The 21474-nt window shown below is 38.6% G+C and overlaps 1 protein-coding gene across 1 annotated transcript in view; it reads right to left on the reverse strand.

Annotated features, from left to right (window-relative positions):
- The window catches only part of tbc1d2b (TBC1 domain family, member 2B), a 28355-nt gene extending 12840 nt beyond the window's left edge, over window positions 1-15515 (reverse strand). The window contains exons 1-5 of the mRNA XM_041795738.1: window positions 15117-15515; window positions 14262-14412; window positions 4677-4851; window positions 1475-1626; window positions 1123-1376 (exon numbers count right to left, since the gene is read on the reverse strand). Of these exons, the coding sequence (XP_041651672.1) occupies window positions 1123-1376; window positions 1475-1626; window positions 4677-4851; window positions 14262-14412; window positions 15117-15458 (1074 nt within the window). The 5' untranslated portion in view covers window positions 15459-15515. The remainder of the gene's footprint in view (window positions 1-1122; window positions 1377-1474; window positions 1627-4676; window positions 4852-14261; window positions 14413-15116) is intronic.
- Window positions 15516-21474: the final 5959 nt, after the last annotated feature.

Here is a 21474-nt window from a genome sequence, read left to right on the forward strand (position 1 = left end):
TAGCTTTTTTTTTAAAACCAATTTGTCTTTCCTAAACTTGTCTTGCTTGTAAAACATCAACCCTGTGGTGCACAGTCAAGCTCTAAACATCTTTTGTTTTCAGGACATCCTAAGCTTTGAGAATATGTGTGTTGCGGTAATGTTACTTACATTCTAAAAAAAAGTTATGGGACTAAAAAAACAAAAGAAAAAACTGAATGGAAATTAAAACAAAAAAAAATTGTATATGTGACACACAGTAAACAAGAATGAATGACGGTAAACTTGTTCTCCCATCTCTTTGGGACCAAAAAATGAAAAAATAATCTTTCTATGATAAAAGTCTTCATAATATCAACATAAAAAATCCTTGCACCTTTTTGAATTGGCTGAATTTGAGGCATTATTTAAAGCAGTCCCCATATGCAGTGACACATCACAGGCTCTCTGTTCTGTGCTATTCAGGCCTTCCCCAACAGGATCAAAAGTGTTAAGACGTGCACAGTTTGGCAAGCATGATGTCACAACGGAACAGCTTTCCATTGGTTGTCACAGCCCATGTGACAACCATTCTATAAAAACATTATGGTGGCTAATACTGAACTCGCAGCAGGAACAACTGAAAATTGGATTAAAAACGAGATATAAAGATGTTCAATATCTGAGTTACTTGAGTAGATTTAGCCCTTACATACCCTTGTAAGTCACCTAATTTCAGAATTAATATACTCTGGCTTAATCCAGCAGCATGAGGCTGATACAGAAACCAGTTTACTTGTAATTTACTTGCAATTAACAGGGATTAAGTTTTCAGAAATAAAAAAGATGCAAGTTTGTAAAAATAGGATGACAACTGGATAGACGCCATGTCGATCATTTCTGATGTATTTCTAGAAGTCAGGATATATGGGCACTGATTAACTTTAGGTAAAATGTTTAATCTAAATTGGATTATTTAGTTTACTTCAATGCAGATATCTGGTTATAGAAACAAATAAAAAATGTTCCAGCTTCAACTACATATGCACCAGAAGAAGAAAAAAGAACATTTCTGGCGCTGAAAATACACAGACTCTATGTTTTTATGTACAAACTATAGATAGAGATTATGTAGCAAGTATTACTAAGAGTGATTGACTGTACCTTCTGACTGGCCAGCTCCTCTCTGAGTTTGGTCTGATCCTGCTGCATGCGGCTCAGTTCTTCCTGCTGGCTCTGTAGGCGGAGCTGCATCTCAATAGCTTTGCCCCCATTGGTCTCAATGGGAGAGCTCTCAGCACTGCGTGTCTCTGCACTTCGTCCAAACCTCCCAGAGCCCATCATGTCACGAAGCAAAGGCCTCCGAGGCCGGGAAGAGTTGCGCACAAAGTCGAAAGTAAATGCTGATCCGAAGGAATCTAACAGAAGGAAGAATTTTATTAATCTTTGTCTTCAAAAACTGTCCATGTATTATAAGTATTGTGTCGTCAGACTAGTCAGCAGAGATTGGGCATACGTCTGTGTGTGTCTGGATGATGTTTCACTTCAGGGAAGTCCTTGGGTGGAGCGTCCACCAGCTCCCACTCCTCCGTGCTGCTGTTGCCAGTGTAAAACACGCTGCGCCTGCTCTCTCCACCTCTCCCTGGCCGCAGCATTGACATGGAGTTCCTGACAGCACAGAATACCAGATAAAGGGATGAGTAAGAGCAACACTATGCTGGTCACGAAGTGGAACACAAAGTGGAATGACAAAGGCTTTCAAATCCACGGGGAAGTCTGACTGTGTGCTACTTTTTAAAATAAAATGAGCACAAACAGGAATTGCTGAGGTATTTCATAACAGGACCTGTGAACCAGAACTGCTGCTACAGCAAGTAAACAGGAACAGCACAATATGTTAAGGTTAGGGGAGCACAACTCACAAATAAAGAGGTCATGGGGACAAATCAGTTATCAGCTAACAGAGGGAAAAACTCAAGCCTTTATTGTCACAGCATTCTTGAGTGTAAAATCAATGATTCAATCAATCTGTATTTTTAAAGCGCCCATAAATACCAAATATTAACCTGAAACACTTAACAAGAAGAGCAGGTCTAGACTGTACTCTTTAATTATTTACAAAGATCTAAAATTAGTTCACCATGAGTAAAGCACTTTAAAAGAAGTAGCAAAAAATCCTTTCTTTTCCTTTAGTATTTAACATTCACCAGCTGAGACTTAGGCTGTCAAAAATTTCCCATACTTGCATAGATTTGACCATGGCCCATCTTATAAAACATTAAGAATCACACAACAAAAACACAGAGGATAACATTATTATTTCATTATTAGTGTCTTTCTTCTCATTACCAAGAAGATGACAATGTTCTCCTGCCTAAAACCAAAGCACACTGACACAGTAAACAAAGACTGAAAGCTGTCTATAGTTTGAAATTCATCTCAGCAAAGCCCAACTTAAAAAGAATTACAAAGCAATGCAAATTACATAAAAATATGTAACGTTAAATAGTCTAGCCAACTTGTGTTAGTTGTCTCACAAATAGTGAAATGGGGATCACCCAAGTTCAGTGAATGTGTCTCAAGTGATTGCAGTACAAAGACACCAGTGTCTGGAAGGTCCAGTACCTGGTTAATTAGTATTCCTGGCTACCACTACACCATGAAGGCAAAAGAACCCTCCAAGAAACTCAGAGAAAATGTTATGCAAAGTATAAGTCAGGGGATGGATCCAAAAAGATTCCAAAGACCCTGGAGACTTAAACCGATCATCAAGAAGTAGAAGTAATATGGCACATACAGGTATGTAAATCTGCCTCAATCAGGTTGTCCTCACAAACTGAGTTACCTTTCAAGAAGGAGACTACTGAGAAAGGCCACTGAGACACCTATGACTACTTAAAGGAGTTACAATGAGAGAGTGGCACACAGAGAGCCACTGATGAAGACAATTCATATTAAATCCCCACTAGAGTTCACCAAAAGGCATGTGGGAGATTCCATGGTCAAGCGAAAGAAAGTTCTTTGGCTTAATAAGAACAAAATTGTGATTTTTGGCAAAGAGATACTATGTTTGGCAGACACCAAACACTGCATATTACCATAAACACAACATCCCCATTATGAAGCACAGTGGTGGCAGCATCATGCTGTGGGGATGCTTCTCTGCAGCTCGTCCTGGAAGACTTGTAAAGGTAGACAGGAGCATGAATATGCCAAAATTCAGGAAAATCTTGGAGGACAATCTTATTCAGTTTGCAAGTAAAATTACAGCTTGGGAGAAGATTTATTTCCTAGCTACACAATGACCTGAAGCAAACAGCGAAAGCTTCACAGAAATGGTTTAAAGACAACAAGGTGATGTCAAAGCCCAGACCTCAATCCAATAAAAAAACTGTAGCTGGATTTGAAAAAGGCTGTTCACACCTGATCCCTGTGTAACCTGACAGAGCCCGAGCAGTTTGGCAAAGAAGAATGGAGTAAAATTGCAGTGTCCAGATGCACAAGCCTGACTGAGACCTATCCACACAGACTCAGTGGTGTAATTGCAGCCAAAGGTGCATCTACTAAATGCTGACTTGAAGGTGGTGAATATTTATGCAGTCACCTATTTCATATTACATATTTTTATTTAACTGACATTACTTTGTTGAAATCTTCTTTCAATCTGACATTAAAGAGGGAGGGTCTTTTTTTTTTTTTTTTTTTGTCAATAAGGCCAAGCAATGACCATGAATGATTTATAAAATCAATAAAAGGGTTAAACATCCAAGGGAGTGAATACTTTTATAAGCACTGAGGAAAACACTATAGGGACAAAGAAAACCACCCAATTTTGGAAACTGTAAAGGAACACTGTATGGAAAAACAGTACACATACTCCTTGGACAAAAAAAAGAAAAAAGTAAACAAAAAATCCACATTTTGTCACTTTGATACTGCACGCTTTACTTTATACAACCTTTGCTTTTTATGATCAGTAAAGTAAAATTATATGTTTTTCATATAGGCAGGCAGCAAACACCTGCACACTGCACACATATGTTGGTAATGTTTCAGGGACAAATTTAAATGAATTAGCAATTATTGGGTTCTAAGAACTTAACTGTTTAGCTGCTTAGGTATCAAATCAGGCAAGCATATCATTTCAAGAGTATCAAGAATATCATGACCACCATGGTGGCGACTGTGGCTTAGATTAACAGGGTCTAAACATAAGCATATACAGACTTGTGTTTTTCACACCTCTGAATGTGAGATCAACGCAAACTCACTAATGTGTGCAGCTACATAAGTATTTTGGTCATGTTATATCTCACATATTGCGACATACTGTTACAAGAAGGCAGTCCAAAGTCTCCAGGACTCCTCTGCACCTTTACAAATAATCTTTCCTTCAAAAGGGAATAAAAAGGTTTCAAGCCATGTCACATTTAAGTCATTTCAGAGTGTTGCATCATTTCAGAAGATGTGTTGCATGGCTCAGAAGAGGAACCACAGATGGCTGCATACTCGAGCAACTGAGCAAAGCAGGAATATAATCATTTCCTCTGTGGCATGGTGAAGTCGAAGGGCTATTTTCTTCCTTAAATACAACTAAAACTAGTTGTGCCTGTTCAGCTGGGACTCAAACAAAGGCTGGAAATAGCATGGCCTTTAAAAAAAAAGTGTTGACAACAACATACTACCAATAGGGTGGCAAAGCTTTTGTTGCTGCCTACCTGAGTTCTGTACCAAAGTTTTTGAGGGAGAAGTTGAGGGTGTTTGCAGACACAGCTGATGGCCCTCTGGAAGACTGGATCCCCACGTTTCCCACGCCGTCTGATTCTGCCTCCATGGCAAAGTCACTGCGGATGTTCTCCAGGCTGCTGCTTAGCTTCTCGAGGGCTAACAAATCTGAAACAACAATAAGAGTCCGTTGGAAAAAAACCTAACACTATCCAGTATCTTATATCAACCCAAGTGTTTCAAATGAGATGACTTTTATCTATTGCTTCTTAGGGGGACGAGATTAAAGTTACTCTATTTGGATATTGAGAGTGTATTTTTAAAGTTCCCAAGAGATACCTTCCTTTTTTCTTGATTTTGGTGCCCCTGTGGGCAAGGCAGATGATCTTATCACTTTTCTGACTGTAGTGTATATGTGTAAATTGTGCTTTTAGCATCTAATTTCCTCCTGCTTTCTTAAACAGTTAAGTTGAGTCTTTGCAGAGAAAATGTAAAGAAAACAAAACAAACAAACCCCCCTCCTCAGTTTCTGGATGTGCAGTTCAACAATTCATCTGACAGCTACCCCCCAGATTTAATTTCGAGCATTAAAATAACTAGAGCGATACAATTAATGTTGTTGCTAATTGGTCATGTTTGCTTGGTGAGTCACATGGAGGCATCAGGGTTAAAAATTCCTCATAGGAGCTTTAAAGTCACTCGGATGACTTTTTATAGCTTTGTATAACATGTGTGCATGCATAACAAACATGTATTTCCCTTTAAGTATGAAATTAGCTGAAACACTGTGTTCCCTTTTTATAAACTGTGGCGTTGCCTCAGAATTCTGATCTTCACTCTGATAACCCCTCTGACTTTACATATTTAGACCAAGAAAATTCACTATTCAAGTGTGTGTTAACATGACCCAACAGTAATCAAACATGTTATTAGGCTTTTGAATGGCAAATGAGGCTGACATGTACAGAAGGGGATTAAGGCCAGAGGTGAAGGAAAAAAATAACATTTGTTTTAAAATTCAAATGATGAGAAGAAAGTCAAAATATCAAGAATTAAGTTGAAATACAAGTTCAAGAAAAAAAAGTCAAAGCTTTAAACAATCAGTGGATCTCAGACAACCGAGCTAAAAGAGAAAGAATCTCATTGTTGTTAAATCCATTTCTGAAGTGTACTCTCATATGATTGTCAATATAAGGCGATCTGCAGAGACAGCAAAGACCTGCTGTTTGAAACAGTCTGATGTACTATTCGCATGGTGTTAGTATTACATGTTGGCCTCTGATCAGTGCTTGGTGTGACAGCAGAAATAAAAACACATGGTGAATTTCAACTTCTAAATTACATATAAAAATGCAATGCAGCACCCATTGCGTTTTGCAGGTGACTTCTTCATTTATCCTATATAACACTGTTAACTACAGTTTTCAATGGACAAATGTGCCAAGGTGTTCTGTTTTTCTCCTTTTCTACACTTCATGTTTTGCAGCAAGCTATCCATGATCAATAAACAAGTGGACATGCTCCCTTTGCATCAAGGTCAAGTCCAACACCTGTGCGTATCTGCTGCTGATTAGACGGAAAGAAAGATGAAATGAGACGAGTGCTTTGTCCCTCCTGTTAATACATGAGAGAAGTAATACAGTTTTATACATGAATGCATGGGGTTCAATTTGTTTATCAAATTAGCCAGCCCAAGAATAACAAGTCAGTAAGACTAACTACCTATATTTTTTAAAAAATGGGCTTGAAATTCTGGGCTATAATGCTCTTTTAAAGCGTAATGTACCTCCTGCCTCTAGAAGCTGCTGTAGCTTCAGTTAATGGCCGCTGTTTTCCTGTCTGAGCTTTCCCAGACGTAAATATGAGATGCAGTTAGCTTCAAGTAGGAACAGAGTGGTATGACCGTTTTTGAAGTAATAAATAGAAATAAAGTTGTATGTAGGCTGTAAAGGGGTGAACTCATGCATAACTATTCAGCTGGAGTGAAAAGGCCACATATCAAAGCATGATATTAATCTCCAAAGAGGAATGAAGGCTGGCGGCACAAGCTGCTAACATTAGCAGGTGTGATGTGAGCCTGATATACTCTGAACAGCATGGCTAACACAGTGACCCTGTGGTGAATTTGACGGCTTTCTAAATAATTTCTTCTTGTTAGACTAATAGGTTAAACGCAATTTAAATAAGCGTTTAGCCGGATGGGGAAATAGAAGCATAGAAACATATCTAGTTTCCTACATTTGATGTTGTCAAAGTTACTGTGCACTCTTTCAATTTAGAATCGTTTGCCCTAGAAATTTTTACTCCTCAGGTTTCAGATATGATCAATATACACAGGATTTACAACAGATAGGTCTTGCACATTATCATAAATGAGCAGAGGTCCCTGGGTAATACTGACCCTGTGCGAGCAGGGCTTTACGCTTTGACTTTATTCTCAAAGTATTAACTTTTTCCTGAAATTGTATTTCAACTTTATTCTCAAATTTTTTTACTTAATCTCAACTTTTTGACCTTTTCTCATCTTTATTTTAACTTTAACCTTGAAGCCTAGCATCTGGTCATTTCTTGTTCTTAACCAAAAACTGTAAGCAAACTCCTGCATAAGAATTGGAAGATTTCATTAGCATCACAGTGGGACAGTGACGCTCTCTGTTTAAGGCAGCTTTTAGTTTAAAATTTGATACAAGTTCTTTATTACTGTTTTGATACTTCAATACTGTTGATCGCTAAAACTGGGATTTAAGCATTTTCAAACAATTTGTATCAAAATCGAGTTGAAAATTTGGACAACCCTGACCAAATGAGTTCATCTCCATCTCAAGCTAACAGTAGCTCATACATGATGATCCTCAATCTTGCTTTACTGTGAAGTTCAGTTAAGTGAACTTAATTCCTTACTATCCATGCAACATAAAAAGCAACATAAAACATTAATGTCCTCCTCACAGCTAGAGGGAAATTTCCAGTTAATGATACACCACTGACAGCATTTGCTGCTTTCACATTATCTTCCAGCAACCACACGTTTCATTAGGACTCACTCCTTGAAAGGTCAAGGGCTTCTGAGTCAGAAATTACACAAGATGGTAAGAAGTACACCATAATTCAATATCCAAATACTTTCAAGCACTTCTATCTTCTGAATCTTAACTTTCTGAATCAGCTTCTGATTATAGGACTTGAAATGTGGGATCATTTGTCCTGAGTGGTTGCTGAACAAGGTTGACAACTAGTGAGTGTTTCACACACTCAGTACTCCTGAAAATTTCCAAGATGTTTTTGGAATGAGCAGAATGTGTAAATGCCAAAATTGTTACCCTAATTTTTTTTTTTTCACCAGCCCACATAGAAAGATTTCCACATGAAGTTGGGCTGAGCTGATGAGTTGAACATAGTGGGTAATATTCAGCAAATTTAACCACGAGCGAGGGGGCAGAGGTGATGACGTTTACATTATGTGCAATCACCATGCATGTAGTGAAGCTGCTTCTCACCCTTTTCTCCTTGCAAGTACTCTAAGCCTTCGAGCACTTTTGTGTTGGTACTGTGAATGTGCTGAATTAAATGTATATGGAGTCATTATCCTTGGAAAACTTAAGAGCACATTTAACATTTTGAGAGCATAACATTGATTTTGAGGCTGAAATATTTCTTCAAACTATCAATTTAAATGTGCCTTTGTGCTCAAAACTGCCTCCCTGTGCTTTTTTTATGACTGTTTCAATGCAATGAGGATTTCTGGCTCTCAGACTTTTATAATGTGTATGTGATAGAATTTTGAGACTCAGTGAGGTCAAAGCAAGTGAACATTATTTGTGTGTGCAGAGAAAGTTTTAGGTTTATGCAGAAAAACTGTCGCACGCACCCACTGATACAATTCAGAGTAACAGTTCAACAAGCAAGCAAAAGCAACTTCAATGAGAGGAGAATGAGGACGAGTCATTTGAGCAATCAACCAAAGATTTAAGAGCAAGCAGATATGATAAGCACAGAGAAAATCTAAGCATAAGTGGGCAGTTTGAGCAGGTTTTCATGTAAAGTTTGGAAAAAACTCAGAGCCGAAAAATCAATAAGTCATGCTCTCAAATGTCAAAATATGCTCTTGAATTTTGCAACAATAATGACTCCATACATGCGGCATTGATTTAAAGGATAACACTGTCATTATATTGTCAAACTCTGTTGCTTTGACAGGCCTTTCTACTTCCTCCTCCCATCAGACTGGGAGTCTCCCACTATGATGTGGGTATGTTAACCAAGCAGCAGCCTCCATGGTTGAAAAATGAAGCCAATGTATTAGTGAGAAAAACTGCTAGCTATGCATTATATTGGGTTTTTGCCAATATCCAATATGCCAGTATTCACAAATTAATTTTAACAATATCAATCTGATATTTAAATGTAGTTCAGACCTAACACTTCGGTCATTAAAACACTTTAAAGTTTAAGGAATGATGATGAACAAAGAAAAAAAATTCTGACATACACTACCGCTAAGGAGTTTTTTGTTTTCCATGGAAAAGCTTGTGAAATTAGTCTCATAGGAAATACAGCAAATGAACTGGACAAGCTGACATTGTCAGAGTTAGAAATAATGATTTTAATGAAACTGTTCTTTAAACTTTGCCTTCATAGAAAAAATACATTTTGTGCAGACCTTAGGCATTCTAGCCGTCAATTTTTAAGGTAATCTGATGAGATTTCACCCCATGCTTCCTGGAGCATCTCCCACATGATGGATTGGCTTGATGGAGTCTTCCTTCGTATCATACGGTTAAGCTGCTCCCACAATAGCTCAATAGAGTTCAGATCTGAAGACTGTGCTGACCACTCTATTACAGTCAGAATTCCGTCTGTTCTTTAAATACTTCGTAGACATTTTGGAGATGTGTTTTGGGTCATTATCTGGTTGTAGGATGAAATTGGCCACAAGCAAGTGCTGTCCACAGGGTATGGCATGGCATTGCCGTCTTGTGATAGCTTCCTTCCCTAAGGTCCCTTCCACTCTATTCTACCACCTGCAAAACCCCCAGATCATCACGCTGCCTCCACATTACTTGACTGATGTTTTAAGCACTGCTCTTATTTGTTCTCCATCTCACAAATGTTCATCTGTTTGATCCAAAAGACCTCAAACTTGGACTCATCCATGCACAACACCTTATTACAGTCTTCCAGTATCCAGTCTTTTTGCTCCTTTATTAGTAGAATGTTTAATAGCTGTGTAACATGATTAACTTGGATTAGCAGCCATACTAGGAACTTGATGCAGAGGACTAACAGTTGCTGATAACCGTTTGTGGACTGCAACGTCTGTCTGTCTGTTGATCCAGCCTAAAACTCCACAAACGTATTCATTCATAACGCCAATATTTACAGCTGACATACGCAGATTTTTATAGCCAACATACCAGTTGTAAATATTGGCTGAAATTTTCATATCTGCCGATAATTCACTTTTCAGCTAATATCTGCCAACACTGATATCATACTGATATCATATTGTGCAACCCTAAAAAAATGCAGTTCCTTGAGAGTCCACTTGCACTTGATATATAAAGCCTTATATAATTTATGGTTGTCATGGTGTTTGTTTGAAAAGGTAGGATAACTTGGAGGATGAGGAGAGGCAACATGCTTAAACGGCTGTTTCGTTGAAGATTTCACTCCTCAATAGCCCTCTTATTTAACACTAGCTACAGATAAAGGATGTCACCTTATCATTACATTTGTTTATTTTGCACATATTTTTAGTGGTTTTTGTATAGTAATGGCAGTTCATTGAATTTATATTCACAGATTAATCTATTCAGTATTCAGTGGTTAGTTAGGACATTTTAGTTGTCTAGTTACTGTGAACCTTAGGTCCCTGTGGCACTAACTAAGAATAACACCACTTAGATTACAAACTTATTGGTTTCAATGTAAACTTCAAAACCATAACTTAACGGAGAACTTCCACAAAGCTAGTGCAACGGACCATAGCAAAAAAATAACTTCTAATCTTGTTTGTCATCACTGCCATTGTCTGGGAGATATCAAGCATAATTTCTGTCCCATCTACAGCCACAAGTTAAGTCTCATGTATGCTCAGAATGAAGCAGAATTCCTATATAAAGTGAAAAGTCAGAATTATTTTGTGAAACTGGATCATAAAAGCCTCACGTAATCCCCAAAATAACATTTATGAAACGTTAAAGAGAAAAAGTATTTGATAACATTTTACAGTCAAACCCCATGTCTAACCTGTGTGACTTCAGAGTTAACACTTTGATTGTTAATAGCATTAAACTGGTGTGTAATTCTTAAACATGGAACATCAGTGTTATGCTGGAATGGATTTAAATAGTTCAGCTTCTTCTATTTAGAGTTGAGATGCAGCTGAGCTGCATTCTTTTGTCCTGTTACAGTATCAGATGTTTCTGAGTACACAACAACACCACGCAGTACAGGATTTCAGTTTCTTTTAGTACACTTGGAACAAAAGAGTATTTGACTCTTCAATTTTTTTGAGACTGGTGAAAAGCAGAAGGAAGAGAGGTTCCAGAGTTACAAAAGGACTTCAACACACTGTCTAACTTGCATTCATACAATCATTTACAACATTTTGGTGCAAGAACTTTATCTGGGAAATTAACTGATTATAAATGTGTGCATTTGTTGATAAAGACACTGAAGTGCTGCAAAGAAGTACATGAAGGTGGGAATCTTTTGGCAGTTCATGACAATTTAAACTATTTAAACTCTCAGTGTTTGGTAGGTTCTTTCTTTTGCCATGTGTTTAATTCTTATATAACCAGCCTTGGCACTGGCCTGCCCTCCCTCTCTTCCAGCAGGAGCTGCCATCAAGACAGTTTGTTAATTATCAATCCTTTAGATACTGGTGTTTACTTACAGCTCATGTTTGGGGGGCTTGTAAGTTAAAATAAGCATCAAAGGGTGCATAACTCATAACTCACAATGTCCACAATTGTAACAATTTATACTGATCTTAAAAAATACAGTGATTTAATTAGCTAGGTGTGTAAGAGAGGAAATATACAGTCAAAAAATTTCAGGCAGACTTTTGCACATTGTCTAAATTGCAAAAAAAAGACAAGCAATATTTAGGTACTGATATGTTGCCAATGTTTTGACCCATTTAAACAGTGTGTATAATTTGGTGGCAAATTTTGTTACTGAAAACAAGAATTACCTGATACTGGATGACAACCTCAATACCTAGTGTGTTCTGTTTATTTGCATATATAGTACAGGGAAATTATAAAGTGGGTTGCTGTCTGTCTACATATAGGCCTGTACTCAAAACATCAATATGGCGATATAGTCTTACAGGCTCTTTGCCGATACATATATTGATATAGATGTTACAGAAATGATTTGGCCCAATACTGTGATGGCAGTTTAAAAACACACAGCCCCTACAGCGCAGTTGACAAAAAAGCTAATAGGTAGTAGTAGTAGCATCAGCTTACGGCATGATGCAGCTCACGGTTCAGATCCAAACAAACTAATGGGTGGTAATATGGATGAGGACGTCAACCAGCTGCCAGTAAGACTGAAAGCAAAGATTCTGGATTACTTCAAATTTCTTTAAACACCACAAAGTCAAAAGACTTGAACATCAGCTACTTAATATGCAAGCTCTGCAAAAAAAAACAAGGTAAAATGCTGCAGCAACACAACCAACCGCCATCTCCATCTACATGACAAGACACCAGGCTAATTGGCAGTTAGCAAACACAGCTAGACTCGTAGGCCAGTGTGTGCCATCACATCCAGCACTGACTGAAGCTTTAAAACCAAATTCCCCTCAACTTCTAAACTGGATCAGAAGATTACAAGCAGTGCTTTCTATTTCATTTGTAGAGACTTCAGTTCAAACAGCATAGCTGGTAATGAAGGCTTTCAGAAACTGCTTCTAGAGTGTGAGTCACAATGCTAAACCTCCACTTGTCAGTTCATTATAGAAACTGTGGTGTCACTTTCATTCAGATGCAAAGCAAAAAGACATCCTTGCAAATACAAGTAAAGCTTATAGGATAATGAGACCAGAATATTATTATTGTATGAATAAACATTAGTAAGAAAGACAACAGAGAAGACTTTATCAAACGTAAAAAGTTAAATATTACTGTATTTGCATTTATTAGTAGCTCAGAGATTATGAACAGGAAATTATAATTTGCTTCTTGGATCTCTGGGGTCCTGAAATTAAGTTTTCTCAGCTTTTGCGGCCATTCTCTTCAATAAAGATGAGCTGCTGTAGTGAATTCTGTGTATGACATGTTTATGATCCCAAAACAATTTGTATCGCAATTAGGGATGGGGATCAACACACAGGTCCATAAGAGACCGGTTCTGTATTTTTCAAAAACCAGAAAATCAATAACGTTTTGGCTTATCTATTTTGCTATCGAGTCTCACAGGATCCATGATGTAACGTCATTTCAAGATATAACTGGTGTAAAAACATACATCAGTTCTTGCAAGGAGAGAAAATAAACCAAAAGCACATCGGTATTGTACATCACATTAAACCAGAATGTACCTTCAACTGTCCGCTTGAGGAAGACAGACACCGCCTGCGCTGCTCCAAGACAGTTTTCTTTTTCATGTGTTTAGATGAATGCTGAAAAGTGCTCCCAAACTTTGCAACAAGTCCTGTTTGTTAAAAGTATTAACCCAGTGTAGAAACGTGAGCCGGAATCGACAGAATTGAAGTTAATTAGTGAACTTTACAAGCTGACGGAAAATATGGTGCGTTCAGGTAACCTCAGTAAATTAGACGACTGTATCCTATATGTTGATATATTCAAATGTCACATAAAAAAATAGGAAAATTTTGTTTTTGAGGAGAAACCTCAATAAATGCAGCTGTCAATATTGTTTGTATTCGGAGATATAAAATACAACTCTATTGTAGGTACTTGTCCTTATTTTGTCTTCACCCCACACTATAAAAAAGTATCGTTAGTGCTATCAATAAGGACTCAGATTGATAAGGATCATTGTTAACAGTATCACTTTCCATAAATATTAACGATCCCCAGTCCTGATATTGCAATATCTATCATATCCTTACCTCTGTATTATGATACGCATCATATCATGAGTCTTTGGAAAGTACCCAGCCCTAGTGCATTATGTCTAATCCAAAGAAAACCTTCAACACCATTCTAGTAAATACATACATATCTAATATCATGGCAATAAACATACAAGTCCTAGGCCCTTTATGCTGCATAATATCATTCAACCACCTCAAATTGCAGGCAAACTCATTCGTCAATACATTGGACACTTTTTTGTGCAGTTTGAAAGCAGTGACATGAGATTAAAAATATGACCGGACATCATTATTTTTTTTCTTGTCAATACTATTGTTTTTATTCTAGTCTTTTAAGATAAGAACTGCTGTTTACTCGCTTTCTAGTTCTATTTTCCTCTTATTTGTTTCTGTGAAACAGCTGTTCAAGTTTCCTGTAAAAGTGACCCTTCTCATCAATAAACCTGATTTAGATTTTGATTCTAATCCTGTGTGTGTCCGTTTGTGTGCGTGTGATCCTGCCTACCGTTGTCTTTGCCTACGAGGCCTGTAGGTGGGCACGCAAGGGTCGGGGAGCTCCAGCTGTCTCTCTGACAGGACCCTCGGGTGTTGCTGAACTCCCAGCGTTTCTGCTGGAGCTGCTGCAGCCAGTAATGCATCACCTGTCTGCTGGGAGCCTGAACACACAGACATATATGAAGCTGTTTACACACAATCCAAAGGCTAAAAGCAAAAAATAATCTGAACTGACTGACACTTTAGTTAAGGATATGAACTCTGGTGGATAAAATCTAAATGGCACATGAAACAATCAATGAGGCCTTTAAATAGCAGGTCAGTGTTTAGATCTGTCATGTGAACCAGGACACAGACACTAGTTTCAGTCTCATTTCCAGCCTTGGGCTCTGCAAGCTGTTTTGGTATTAACCATTCAGACCATCTGCTACAAATAATGTTGACAAAGTGAAACCAGACGCACCTGTGTTGTTGGCATAGTGGGCTTATTATATGACATTATATGACAACACAAATGACCAACAATTCATCTCATGATGTGCTGTGACCCTCTGCAGAGCTAAGAGGTCATAAGGCCTGATGAGCTCATGTCAATCAGAGCCTGAAATTATCTCCAAACACTGGACTCAGTGTGTTTGGCTATATCAGCTAAATTTTGTGCTGACTGAGTTTAAGTCTAACATAGAAACCTACATGTGGGATTGATTTCTCTGCCAGATTCTTCTTAAAGTTGACAAATCAGAGCAGAGACAAGGCAGAGAATAAATGGGTGTGTCTGCACAAAAAGAAAGGAAGTGACAAATGACAGCACAGTGCAGCTGGTGTTGCAAAAACAGAGCTCCCAAAATGCTGGAAAAGTTTCTACCTTGAGTAAAAACTCCTTTCCGGCAGTGCGGATCTCAAACTGACCCTCTTCCCCCTCCACATCGTAGCTGAAGCATGCGTCGCCAATCTCGATGTGTCCGAGCGGCAGGGCGTCCTGTTGAGTCTTGAAGTAATACAAGTAACATTTTCTTGGATCATACACGAACCACCTCGGCTTGTACCCCCTCAGTGGCCCCTTGCCGGACAGTTTGTTCAAGTAGCCGCACAGTTTGGAGGCCTGCTCCTTCGCCCCCTCGACTTCCGCCACATCCACAGACCGGGAGGAGACGATCCGAGCAGACGAGCACGAGTTTGCGTCGCTGCCATCCTCCTCGTCGTGCATCTTTCCTCGAACTTTCTTCTTCGTGCAGCAGCGCAGCGGATGCCCACTCTTGTTTCCATCCGCATGACTGCCTGCCTCTTAGCGAGAGGGAGCATGGGAAATGTAGTATGCTTCAGCGGTGACGTGGTGAAAGGGCGTGTTGTGAGGCAAGACCACCGCTAGGTGGCGGTGTTTGACCAGAAGTCCATCTAAACTACTGAGACTTAATTGCCACTACAGCGGTCGTTAACTGAACTACAGAGCATGTAACAGGACAAAATTAAGTGGAATTAAGGGGAACGTTCCTGTTTTTTTGTGTGTGTGTCTCTCTGTGTGTGCGTGTGTGTGCAGGGGAAAAACTATAGTCTTTTATGGCCACAATTCAAATTCCTTCGAGGAAAAGTCAGCTGAAATGATCTTCTATTATTTGTAAATATTAGAAATAAAGTAAATATAATATAATCATATACTATAAACTCATCTTAAGTTTTAAAGGAAGTGAATTAATCTTAAGTTTAATTTATTTGATAGATTTTTCAAAGATCAGGCAGGATGTTTTTATGTCTCAATAGTATTTAAAAATATTATTTCTGTAATACAGGTGCATCTTAGTAAATCAGAATATGTAAAATTTCATTTTTTCCTGGGATTTTTTTAGAAAGTTATTTTTCTATGTGTCCTAGATTCATTTCATCCAAAGTGCAACATTTCTATACTTGTGTAAAATCATCACGATTATGCCTTATAGCTCATAAAAATTAATATCCACTGTCTCAAAATATTAGAATATTGTGGAAAACTCCACTTTGCATGTTTCCTGAGCCTCTCACTATGGTTCAGTACACACAACCACAATCATGGGGAAGACTGCTGACTTGACCACTGTCCAGAGGACAATCATTGACATCCTTCACAGTGAGGGTGAGGGCAGGCTGTTCTCAGAGGCTGTATCAAAGCATGATCATGGAAAGTTAACTGGAAGAGAAAACTATAATAAAAGGAGCACAAGCAGCAGGGATGAGCTCAGCCTTCAGAAAATTGGCAAACAAAGCAGATTCAAAAAACGTAGGGAACCTTCACAAAGAGTGGACTGAGGCTGGAGTTAGTGATCAGGAGCCACCACAAACAAATGTGTCCAGGAGATGGACTACAAGTGGCATGTCCCCAGTGTCAAGCCACTCCTAAAATGCAGATGTTTGAAAAAAAAAAAAAAAAGCTTCTCCCCTGGGCTAAAGAGAAAAAGATCTGGTCTGTTTTCAGACAAAAGTACATTTTGAATTTTATTTGGACATCAAAGTCCCAGAGTCTGAAGGAAGATGAGAGAGGCACAGAATCCAATGTGCTTCAAGTCTAGTGTAAAGTTTCCACAGTCAGCAATGGTTTGGGATGCCGTGTCATCTGCTGCTGTTGGTCCACTGTGCTTTACCAAGTCCAGAGTCAACGCTGGCTGCCGTCTACCAGGAGATTTTAGAACACTTCATGCTTCCATCTGCTAAGGAGCTTAATGGAGATACTGATTTCCTTTTCCAGCAGGACTAACCTTGGCACCTGATTTTTTTTGATATTCTAATTTTTTGAGATAGCGCGTTTTTGATTTGTGAAAGCTGTCAGCCGTAATCGAGATTAAAGCAAAAACAGTCTTGAAAAATTTCACTGTGTTTCTAGAATATATGGAAGTTTCACTTCTTGAATGAAATCACAGGAAAAATAAACCTTTTCACAATAGTCTAATGTTTTGAGATGCACCTGTATTTAACAATCATAACTAGTATTTCAAGTCTAGCCAATTGGTGTATTAAAACCACATATCATACCTCAAAGATGTCACTAACTTTGCAACGTGTGCCACTTCCTGTCACAGCTAGGACACTCTTGTAAATGAGATCCTTGAGGTATTCCTAGATAAACAAATTCAAATGAATATATAAATGAACAGAATGAGGTGTTTTATTGCATTAAAGTTCAAACCCCAATTCCAATGAAGTTGGGATGTTGGTTGTTGTGACACAAGGCTAAAAGTTACTGGACTTCCCTGTGAGCAGTTTCGTCATCGTTGGATACAAGACCCACCATAGCTGTATCATCTGTGAACTCAAATATGGAGTTGGAGTGATGAGTGGGTGTGCAGTCGTACGTGAAAAGAGAGATGAGGAAGGGACTGAGAACCCAACCATGGGAGGTTTCATTTCATGATTGCCAGTGTCAGCGCAACGCAGGTCATCATTCACTAACAGCTGGGCATTTAGGCACAGGGATGATGGTAGCAGTCGTCAGGCATGTAGGAGCTGTGGTCTCCTTAAGTGACTTTTGCAAATGTCAGTAAAGACGGCAGCGAGCTGGTGCTTTTAATGCCAGACCTGGAACCTCATAAGGTCTAGATGCCTTCCTGCTGTTGATGTTTTGCAGAGCCTGCAGAACTTGATACTGTTAGAGTGTGATTGGCTGTCTGCTCCCATGATGAGTGGGAATGGCGGTCTGTCTTGGGTTGGAGCTTTCTTCAAAAGTGGGTGAAGAAGGAATTCATCTGATCAGGGAGGGAAGAGTCGACTGTAATTTTGTTTGGCAACACTGATCAGGTCTGCCCTGGTATTTCTGCAGGCCTCCTGGTCACCTGAAAGCAGTGCGGCATCCCGGGCATGAAGTAGTGCACTTACAGTACTATTAAGCCAGGGCGTCTGATTTGGGGACAACTTGATGTGTTTTTTCATGCCGATGTTTTCAACACTGAATTAAATATTTGACAGAATAGTGATGGTATGTTGCACGATGCCTGAGTAGTCAAAGAGCTCCTTTTGTGTGCTCGGTGCCATGTGCCAGCAGAGCAAGATCAGATAAATCCAGACCTTTGTTGAAATAGAGATGATAGACAAGGTGCATGAACTTAATATTTTTAACAGTTAAATGGATACAGAAAAAAATAGGTTTAAAATCCATTAATTATCAAGCAAAGTCAATGCTCTTACATTTTGAGTTTAATATATTGCTATAAATATGTTGTGAATTGACTTAAGCAGGTATAAAACATATTTTTTTCCCCTGAAGTGTTTCACTAACCTCATAAATCATTTCTTAAATGTGTAGTATAATTCCCTCAGTAACTCCCTGTCTCTAATTGATGGACTGCGTTTAATAGGACTGTCTTTTCCATCCTATCTCAACACTGGCACTATTTTAGGGTCAGTCTTTCTTTCCATTGCTAGCCGATATAGTGCCTATAAAAAGTATTCACCCCCTTGAATGTTTTACCTTTATATTGATTTTAGAAATCAATCATAGTCAATAAAATTTGGCTTTTTTGAAAAGAAAAAAATCTTTAATGTCAAAGTAAAAACAGATTTTTACAAAGTAATGCTAATTAAATAAAAACATGTAATGTAAAATAAATTACTACATAAATATTCACCCTCCTCAAGTAAGCAGATGCACCTTTGGCTGCATTCACTTCACTGAGTCTGTAGATAGGTCTCAAATAGATTTGCACAATGGGACACTGCAATTTTACTCCATTCTTTTCTTCAAACCTGCTTAAAGACACTTAATAAGATTGTCCTTTGGTATTTTATTATATTTTGCCATTTCACCCCCCTTGATCCCTTTTACTTTTACAAGCCATCCAGAGCTGGTTGCTGAGAAGCACCCCCACAGCATGATGCTGCCATCACCGTGCCTCACAGTGGGGATGGTGTGTTTGTGGTGATGTGTTTGTCTAATGGCTGAAAAACACCCTTTTGTCTCATCAGACCAAAGAACTTTGTTCCGCTTGACCATGGAGTCTCCCACATGCCTTTTGGCAAACTCTGGCTGAGACTGAGTTTTCTTGAACAGTGACTTTCTCTTTGCCACGCTCCCATAAAGCTTTGGCTGATGAAGAACCCAGGCAACAGCTGTAGAGGGTCTCCCATCTGCTGAAGCTGGTCACTCCTTCAGAGTAGTCATACTTGTCTTGGCGGACTCTCTCACTAGTCTTCTACGGTTACTCAGTTTGTGAGGACAGCCTGATTTAGGAAGATTTACACATGTGCTATGTTTCTTCCATTTCTTGATTATGGATTTTAACTGAACTCAAGGGATATTTTTTTGTATCTATTCCCTGCCTTATACTTTTCAATAACATTTTCTCTGAATTGCTTGGAGTGTTCTTTTGTCTTCATGGTGTAATGTAAACTAGGATCACTGATCAACCAGTGATTGGACATTCCAGACAAAAGTGTCTTTATACTTACATATCTTTATCAAATTGACATTACTTTGTATAAATCTAACATTAAAAAGCAAATATTGATCATGATTGATTTATAAAATCATTAGAAGGGTTTAACATCCAAGGGGGTGGATACTTTCTATAGGCACTGTAACAGGTTAAGCAGATGGAAAAACATTGGTTTGCTGATACACCCTTGCGCTGTGATCTAAATCCTTGACTGCAGATACATAAGCCAACACAGGAGGGTGCTGGTGTACTGCTTTTGCAGAGTAGCTCTCTGGTTGTCATAGTGTAAGCACAGGGAACACACATAGCAATGACACAAAGCTTTTTTAATGACATCCATAAGTATAGAAATGCAATCAACTTAGAATGGAGAAAATAATACAGAAACCATCAATCAGAACAAACGTGCAGGGTCAGTCAAAGTCACTTCAAGTTGAACCGTAGGAACAAGCTTTATTAATCTGTGTTACAAGAACCCTTACCTGTCAGTTAAAGAGCCCTCCAGCGTTTCTCCACCTGATTAGTTTTTCCAAATATTGAAGAAACACTGTACGCTTAAGATGGGCAATATGAGTGTGCTTAGAATAATTTAGATATTGTTATCATTATAAAAAAAATGGGTAAAAAAATTAAGAAAGAAAAACAGCGAATTTTTCAATATATTAACTCCAGAATAAAAGAGATGATACCTCTTCTATCCAGAAAAGCAAAGATATGTCTCACTTTGTTCCAAAACAGTGCCGTGACATGCGAATGACGCTACTTCTGAGTCTTGCTTAGCTCTGCTGCCAGCATTTATTGTAGTTTCGAGGCAATTAGACCATGCAAGTGTCTATGTTTGCTTTAAAATAATTGGTTTATTCTTATCATCTTTGACCAACAAGCTCCTTCTCTTTTTGCACTTGGATTGTCCCTTCAAACAGCATCAAAAGAGTAGTATAAAAAGATGCAATTAAGAAGTATGCTCAACTTTAAAGGTGACGCTGCCCTCAAACATCACCTTTCTATTGATCATTCCTGTTACATAATGTCCATTCTAAATTTGCCACACCACAGAAAGCATGACGTGAAAAGCCGTGTTAAAAGCAGCAAGCATTGGCTCATCCTCTCCTATTCTCATGGTAACTATGGAAACTATGTGTTTTAATTAAGACCTTGATTTTTGATCTTTGACACACTCTGGGATAAATTTGGGAATCACTTGCACCTCCTGCCTGCATGTTCCTAATACAATCGTATGTAATGACATGTGTTTTCATCTATAAAGGTCATGCAGAGTTTATTTGTGGACTGTTCATGAGAGAGGGAAAATCAAACACTAAACACAGTTTACCACCAGCCTTGTCTGTTTCTGATGGGTTTGGGCTGCAAGTGCACATTTCTAAAAAAAGATTGACCGCTGACGACACAAGCACAGGTATTGGAAACGAGATCACTGAGTCAATACATCTAAAGCGCCCTCATTAATTAGACACAAAGACGACACAATAAAGAGACAGGGGTTGGTATGCATCTCTAAGGGCGCAGCATGTAACCATACATATGGCTGTGGTTTTTGATAGGATCTCTGTCCTATGAACATCTGCTGCTAATTTATTTTGACACAGTCTTTGAATTAGCCAGGACCACACCGTGACACATGATGTCCTTTTCCATGGATGGCAGAGAAGATATAGAACAGTTAATGAGATATGATTACCTTCAGGGTATTGGAGTGAGAAACGGCCAGTTCATCATTTTTAAGGAGGAGGGGGGTGTGGGGGGGATTAAGCACACCTTAAACTGAGCGGGTACACATTTCACATCGTATCAAGCCAACGACAGACC

Source organism: Cheilinus undulatus, linkage group 9 (genome assembly GCF_018320785.1).
Source record: "Cheilinus undulatus linkage group 9, ASM1832078v1, whole genome shotgun sequence".
NCBI lineage: Eukaryota > Metazoa > Chordata > Actinopteri > Labriformes > Labridae > Cheilinus > Cheilinus undulatus.